The sequence below is a fragment of the Dunckerocampus dactyliophorus genome, chromosome 21 (genome assembly GCF_027744805.1).
Source record: "Dunckerocampus dactyliophorus isolate RoL2022-P2 chromosome 21, RoL_Ddac_1.1, whole genome shotgun sequence".
Lineage (NCBI taxonomy): Eukaryota > Metazoa > Chordata > Actinopteri > Syngnathiformes > Syngnathidae > Dunckerocampus > Dunckerocampus dactyliophorus.
In genome coordinates this window covers 13,072,422-13,080,236 of record NC_072839.1, presented here as the reverse complement: position 1 = coordinate 13,080,236, position 7,815 = coordinate 13,072,422, and the positions used below count along the sequence as shown (strand labels likewise).

General features: G+C 41.9%; 2 protein-coding genes across 5 annotated transcripts in view; one reads left to right on the top strand and one right to left on the bottom strand.

Moving 5' to 3' along the window:
• The first annotated feature begins 304 nt into the window (after positions 1-304).
• Positions 305-5,510, top strand: eef1a1l3 (eukaryotic translation elongation factor 1 alpha 1, like 3). The gene is made up of 7 exons (XM_054764959.1): positions 305-703; positions 771-950; positions 1,459-1,755; positions 1,816-1,966; positions 2,021-2,277; positions 4,500-4,734; positions 4,794-5,510. Exons 1-7 carry the CDS (start codon positions 560-562, stop codon positions 4,895-4,897), a joined length of 1,368 nt encoding a protein of 455 aa, XP_054620934.1. The 5' UTR covers positions 305-559; the 3' UTR covers positions 4,898-5,510.
• A 223-nt stretch (positions 5,511-5,733) lies between these two features.
• asap1b (ArfGAP with SH3 domain, ankyrin repeat and PH domain 1b) overlaps positions 5,734-7,815 on the bottom strand; it is a 50,777-nt gene continuing 48,695 nt past the window's right edge. For all 4 annotated transcript variants that reach the window (XM_054764956.1, XM_054764954.1, XM_054764955.1 and 1 more), the window contains one exon: positions 5,734-6,777. In XM_054764956.1, coding sequence (XP_054620931.1) covers positions 6,703-6,777 — 75 coding nt within the window. In that variant the 3' untranslated portion in view covers positions 5,734-6,702. The remainder of the gene's footprint in view (positions 6,778-7,815) is intronic.

Below are 7,815 nucleotides of genomic sequence, written 5' to 3'. Positions count from 1 at the left end.
TCCACCCTATGTAGCTGTATTCATAAATATAAACACTGTCAAACAAGAACAAAGCTTTATTCTGTGCGCCGATGTGTTCACCAATCTATTACATACTTCTTTGTAGGGGGCCGCTGTTGTCACCTCAAGTGTCCAATGTGGCTAATGATAAATGTGTCAACTTTTAAATGCATATCACCTTTTCACAAAAGGGACTTCATTAAAAGATTCAACACTGAAAAGTAAAGTGAATGCATACAGAAGGACATTATTAGATGTTTAATATGTTTAGTACCTGTTTAAGTGTTCTTGACTGCTGATAGTAATTGTTCATAGGGTTATCCAATTTGTTCTTGTTGCTGCTGCTGCAGCCTGAAGAAAATGTGTGACTTTTATCATACAAAAAATCTAATAGTCTAATTTTGATGTAACTGCACTCCAGGAGGTCAATTAGGCATAATTAGGCTTCACACCTGTCCTCAATTTGCACCAGCATAAAGGAATCACACAGGAGCGGCCCTGAATTCACATCCAAAGGAGAGAACGCGTCTGAACCACCTGCCTGAGACCGCAAGCAATCATGGTGAAGGAGAAGACTCACATCAACCTGGTGATCATCGGCCATGTGGACAGTGGCAAGTCCACCACCACTGGCCACCTTGTCTACAAGTGTGGGGGTATCGACCAACGGAAGCTGGAGAAGTTTGAGAAGGCTGCAGCGCAGGTAAAAAGAGGTGGTAAACTTCACAAAAATGTGCTTTCTAACATTTTTTTTTTCTATCTTCCTCTAGATGGGGAAGAGTTCCTTTAAATTTGCCTGGGTGCTTGATAAGCTGAAAGCTGAGCGGGAGCGGGGCATCACTATTGACATTTCCATGCTGAAATTTAACACTCAGAAGTACACCATGACCATCATTGATGCTCCGGGCCACCGTGACTTCATTAAGAACATGATAACGGGCACCTCACAGGTTAAAAAAAAACATCCTTACACCCTGCAATATGTTCACCTTTTTTTCCCCCCCGCATAAAACCACCTTCAAAGTTTTTAACATGTAAATTTATGTACTTGTGTATCTAGTTGAAAAATTTGATGGAATGATCTTGTATAATTCAAATTGAGAATACTATGAAATGTTTTATTTAAAAAGCAGCATTGCCAAGCAAATCAACAGATGTCGTAAAACTCTGCCCTCTAGTGGCCGTGTGCAGTATAGTGGATGACATCAATGCAATCCTATTGGACCTTGAGGCACCACTGATTCTCAAACTGTGGCACCTGTACCGCTGCTGGTATACAGGCTCAATCTAGTGGTTTAAAAAAATACATGCATGTGAAATGGTGTAAAAATATGATGGAAATTCATGTAAATTTAAATGTGATTGTAAGCAACATTAGCAAAAATGGTACTTGCAAAGGGAAATGTTTGTTCTGCTTGGTGACCTCAGGACCACTAAAAATCAGGATTTTTATCTTAGGCTGACGTAGCCCTCCTGGTGGTGTCGGCGGCCAAAGGAGAGTTTGAAGCGGGCGTGTCCCGCAGCGGCCAGACGAGGGAGCACGCCCTGCTAGCTTACACGCTGGGCGTCAAGCAGATAATCGTGTGCGTCAACAAGATGGACGTGACCGAGCCGCCGTACAGCCAGAAGCGCTTTGACGAGGTGGTCCGGGCCGTGAGCGGCTTCCTCAAAAAAATCGGCTACGACCCGACCGCCGTACCCTCCATCCCCATCTCTGGGTGGACTGGCGAGAACATGATCACCGCCACTCAGAGGGTACGCTCCATTAGAAACGTTACAAAGAGTTCATTGGCTGACTTGCGTGGTGTTTTGTAGATGCCCTGGTTCCAAGGATGGAAGGTGAGGCGGAGAGAGGGGAATACAAGTGGGAGAACCCTGCTGGAGGTGCTGGATTCCATTCAACCGCCCGTGCGCACCATCAATAAACCCTTGCGATTACCTCTGCAAGATGTCTACAAGATAGGAGGTAAGATGCTTCAAGCTGACAAAGTTGCAGCACGCCCTTACGGTCTCTTTGCAGGGGTCGGGACCGTTCCAGTCGGAAAGATCGAAACCGGCGTCCTCAAACCCGGCATGACCCTGATGTTCTCCCCCGCTAAAGTGACAGCAGAGGTCAAGTCCATTGAGATGCACCACCAAGGGCTGGAGACGGCCCTGCCGGGACACAATGTTGGCTTCAACATTAAGAATGTGTCGGTCAAGAACCTGCGGCGAGGCGACGTCGCCGGCAACGCCCAGCAGGACCCGCCCTCGGACGTCAGCAGCTTCGAGGCCCAGGTTGGTGCCAAGGTCATAACTGGAAAGGTTAACCCTAAAGGCAAACTGTCCCCCCCCATGAGGGCCACTTAGAGGAAAATGGAAGGATGTGACAAACGTGTCTTGATACATTTTATACATTGTAATGTGAACAAAACATCCCCGTGTTAGTTAAATTAGTAAAAAATCAAATCAAATAATTAAAATGTAAAAAATAAATACAAAAAATATATACAATTATTAAATTTTATACTTTTTTGTAGAATATGCCAAGGGCCAATAAAGGAGCTGTGGGCCGAAAATGGCCACCTGCAATTTGGACACCACTGCTGGATGTTTTGCACCCATCAGTTGCCATTTTGACTGGATTTAATTATAATGGGTAAAATTTGTCTTGTTTATTTTTTTTTTTTTTAAACAGTCATTCCTTAAATTATCCTGTTGCAGACATTGGTGACATCCTTGTGACTTTAAAATTACATTTTTGAACCCACATTTGTCCTAGTGTGATCCTTTAAATCAGTGGTCCCCAACCTTTTTTGACCCACGGACAGACTTGTGTTCCAACAAACACTGATCTGTATTATATATCTGGATAGTTCATTGGCGATGACTTGTGAAGCCACACGGCCGCCATATTGCCACTCGCAGGAAACACTTCTCGGACAATGACTCGTGAGAACTTGAGTTAAGTGTTAGTTTGTTACCCAGTCACACTAAATGACACAACAGGTGTGCTTGAACTTAGTCATAAGGACTCGGGTATGATCATTTTTAAAAATTCTGTATCATACCATACCTGAGTCATAACGGCTTTATATAGGGGGCCATGGGGGATATGTAAACAAACAACCGCGACTAGACTACTAAATTTGCAGTTGCTTGCAAATATAAAAATGTTCTTTTTTGTTTACCCAAATTTAAAATGAACCTCCATATGGAGACAATGTTTATATATTGCATATTCCTGTGGTTTTAACCTTTTCTGATGAAATTTTATTTCTATTTCATAACACAAACAAAAATCAGCAAAATGTTAAATGATTTAAAAACTTGTCCAAAGTCACTCTTTTATGATTCATATTTTGTACACACGAGAGCATAGTGAATTATATGAAAGTAAGAATAAAAAAAAGTAAAGGATCATGACCATGGATTGCAAAAAAGGATGGGATACGCAGTTAAAATTAAAATCTTTCTAGAAGAGTAAAACTATGCATTGCTATAGGGGAGTGCTGAGCCAGGGTGCAGAGTAGCATTTTGTCCCAAAGGCAATGAGAATTGGAAGGGAAAAAGTACATTTAATATAGTCAAACATGGAGAATAACGTATCAAATCGTTTCTAAGGGACGAAGGTTGCGTTACTTGAAGGTATGGGAGAATCTCCCCGTTTTTAATATAAAATATAGATGTTCTGCGAGCCTCTTCATCTGCTTTGTACACTATGTACGCTGTGCGAATGTAGTCGAAATGTGAGTGGTAAGATGGCGTCTGTGGCTTCAGCGGCTTGCGACGTATGAGCTATCCAGATATATTATACAGATCAGTGTCCCACAAATCCGCCAAGCAATCCGGAGTGGGGGGGGGGGGGTCCGTACATTATAGCGATCTAATTTACCTTGTGTATTGTGTAAAACTAAGACATGAATAACATCAAATTAAAAGGCGGACCCACCATCCACCAGTTAAGTTCCAGCCAAGTTTTTCCAGAGATTGTGTAAAACTCGTGCCATGGAGGGCCGAGACACTGCATGTTTTCTCTCCAACCAGTTTCTACAGCAGGTGGTTTAATTGAGGAGCGCCTTCTCTCAAATTGAAGGCGATCATTAAAATCACCTGATTTTGTGACCGGCTGGAAAGAAAACGTTCATTGTCTCCGCGGTACGAGTTTGACACCTCTGGATTACCTCGCTGTTTGAAGTGTGATAAAAGGCAGTGCGCTAGCATGAATGAAGACAAATGTGCACACTAAAAATAAATGCTAAAAATAGTCTCTGTACGGCGAGAGAAAGTTGGCACACGCACAACGGACATGCGTCAAGTGAGACGGATGTAGCAAAATCCGGCCACTTTTCAAAATAAAACATTAAAAGAAATTGAAATTTTTTTTCTTTGTGCGGCCCGGCCCGGGGGTTGGGACCACTGCTTTTAAATGACCGTGTACCATCATAAACATGGGTTCTAAAAGCTAAATTTCCCAAATAAAAGTTTTTAAGTCTCAAATGTCCTGTGCACCCTTACAGGTCATCATCCTGAACCATCCAGGCAAGATCAAAACGGGCTACTCCCCCGTCCTGGACTGCCACACGGCCCACGTGACCTGTCGCTTCACAGAGTTCAAGGAGAAGCTTGACAGGCGCACGGGCAACAAGCTAGAGGACCACCCCCAGCTGCTCATGTCTGGGGACGCCGCCACCATCAAACTGGTCCCCATCAAGCCCATGTGTGTGGAGAGCTTCTTCACCTACCCCCCATTAGGTATGACTATCATGTGTTCTACTTTTGCATGTATGTCACTTTCTTTTTCATCTCACCAGGCCGCTTCGCAGCCAGAGACCTGAAGCAAACCGTGGCTGTGGGCGTCATCAAGTCAGTGGAGAAGGACAAAGGCTCCAAACCTAAAGCCCAAGTGTGTAAATAAGTTAGCAGTGTTCTGGGATAGCATGCCTTTAAAGTCAACTTTTGTTCGTTTTAAAATGCAGTTTGTGTTGCAGCACAGTGTTTATGTTAAGTGTTAACGTCTGCAGAAGGTGTATTTTGATTTAAAAAAAAATATATATATAAAGAGTTGAGACTGGACGACCACATTAGACTTGGGGTTTTTTTGGGAAGCAAAGGTTCCTAAATGTTGAAAGGTCCTGGTAATTTAACACTACAGTATTAGAATGCATTTGATTAGTATACATTTTCTCCCTAATTGCATTGCTTTGTCAAAATGCTCAAGCCTGTTGGTACGATATTGCACTGTTTAGTTTGCCCTCTCCTGTATCATTCTGCAAAATGGTGTCCAAACAAAGCCCCCCGCTAAATAACCCACCACGGGGGCCAAAGAATTGAGTGGCAGCAATTTGATAAAGGTGAGGAAACCAAATTTGATCGCGCCAGGATGTATAGCAAGTCCGCATATCCTGTTATTATCCTGTTTATCCATGGCTGAGGACTGAACCAGCAACCGTCAGCTTGGTGGACCACTGCGACCCGAGCCATGCCACCACACGCGGAATAACAAGAATGCTACGTGAAATGTAAAATGAATTTCCACCACTAAGGGGGTGAGTAAGTCAATTTTCAGTGTGAAAAAGTTGCAAAATTAAGGAAAATGGACCTTACGTGACCTTTGGCCTTGTAATATTCCATTTTTCTTTAACGTGGCCTTAAGATTTTGTTGTAGAGAACCTTTTGTGCAAACTTAAAATTTGAGCTGCAGCTCGAAAGTAAAAATTACCGTAATGTCTGAAGTAAAAGGGCAAAGACAAGTTGAAGTACAGCACTTTAATGATACAATGGGTTGATTTTATTCCTAAACATCAGTGAGGACCAGGTGACGTTACATCATCTCATCTACAAGTATTGAGTCCAGTCATGTGGAATGATATTCAAATTAAAGCTCATGGTTTTTTTTTTTTTTTTCCTCCTTTCCTTACAAGACACTCAACTGTGAACACAAGTTGTGAAATGTGTGGACAGTTTATTGCTGAAATGTTTAAATACTGGTCATTCTTAATAATAGTGGCTTCAGGATGCCTTCTATAGTGGCTCTTCAAACCCTGAGGTGAGCGTCCCGGCCGCCCCCGGGCAGTCCAGTCACGCCGTGCATGATGGGAGATGGGAAAGGTTTAATTGGTGAACCACAGGCTTGGATATTTCACCACACGCTAGCAGCAGGTTTCTATACTGTAAAACAACCAGAACACGTGTACACACAAAGCAAGCAGGAACAGGGAGTACATTTAATGAAGCGTGTGTGTGTGTAGGGGCGGGGGGGTCTTCAGTCAATCATGAGGTGACCAAGGATGCAAGATTCCTTTGTGTCCTCCCTGCTCCCAGGTCAAATGAATACAGATAAAACTCTCCTGCCCTGATGTTCAATACTATGGAGAGCACTGTGGTACATTTTTTCTTGTATGTACACAAACACACAAATATATATATTTACATACATTTATATACAAAGTAACAGCATTAACATAGACTTTAGGTAAGTGCTGGGGGCGGGCGGAGGGTGGCTTGGTCGCGGCCGTGCTATATAATAGTAGTAGGGTGAAGATAATACTGGCGGAGGAAGAATACGCACATTCTTTGTACAGCATGGATGAGCCTTTTTCCCCCCATTCTTATTAACTCTCTTTGCCACAAGAGGTGTCTTTTTTTTTTTTTAGCTATTTACAGCAGCTCCCCACAGAGTGAACGAGCGGCGTAGTGCAAAGGCTTTTTAGGGGGGGACTGTCAGTCACTCAGGATGTGCACAAAAGACATGGGGAAGACCCCCTTTCTGTCTGGTTCGCCCTCGATGTGACCGATCTGGAAGCACAAAAGGAAGGAGTGATTAAGGGCACGTCAAAGGGTAGAATGAGTTGTAATGTGCATGCCAGGCCACTAGTTGGTGATGTCACGATACACTCAAGGCCCAAAAGTTACTTTTTCATGACGTTCCACGTGTTTATGAACACAAAACATGAGGAAAAAAATTGATCGCACTCACTTGTTTGCTCCACTTTTGAGAGAAGAGGCATGACTTTTCATGGCATCAGTTAGATGAGCCCGCCCGTCACTCCATGGAGTGTTTTTTTTGTTTTTGAACAAACAAAAGCGCAGGCTTTGCTACACATCTTAAAATAAACCTCTGCCAACTATCTGTCAATCAGCTAAGAGATGCGGGAGCCGTAGGTTTGATCGTTCTCTTACATGAATTGCTGATCTAACGCTAACCTTGCATGACGTTGCTGTTACAATGCCTCTCTAGTGTTAGCACTGTAGCTCATGTAGCCAACGTCCTTGAGTGGGGGTGTCCAGACTTTTTCCACTGAGGATACATACTGAAAAATGAAAGGATGCAAGGGCCATTTTTATATTATAAATAGAAATAAATTAATATTTCAACTTTCTTAAATATTTTTTCTGAATTTTCTTTTTGTAACACTGACTTTATTCCCATAAAATTTTGACTTTATTTCCATATTATTATTTCCCCCCAAATTAATTTTCCAAAAATGATCCTTTTTAGTTTGTTGTTTCTCATAATATTACAACTTTTAAAATGAATGTATTTTTCTTTAATATTTCAACTCTACGCTATTAAAATGATTTACCCCCTTAATATCATGAGTTTATTCTCGTAAAAAGTTCTCTCGTTAGAATTGTTCTGTTAATGTTTGGACTTTATTCTTGTAACATACCTTTTTTTTGATGTAATCTGATTTTCCAAAAATTACAACTTTATTCGTTGTTTTGTTTGTTTTTCATCATATCACGACTTAAAAATAACATCTTTTTTCTTTAAGATTTCAACTTTGTTACTAAAATTACGTTATTTTTCCTCCTAAAATAACGTTATTCTTT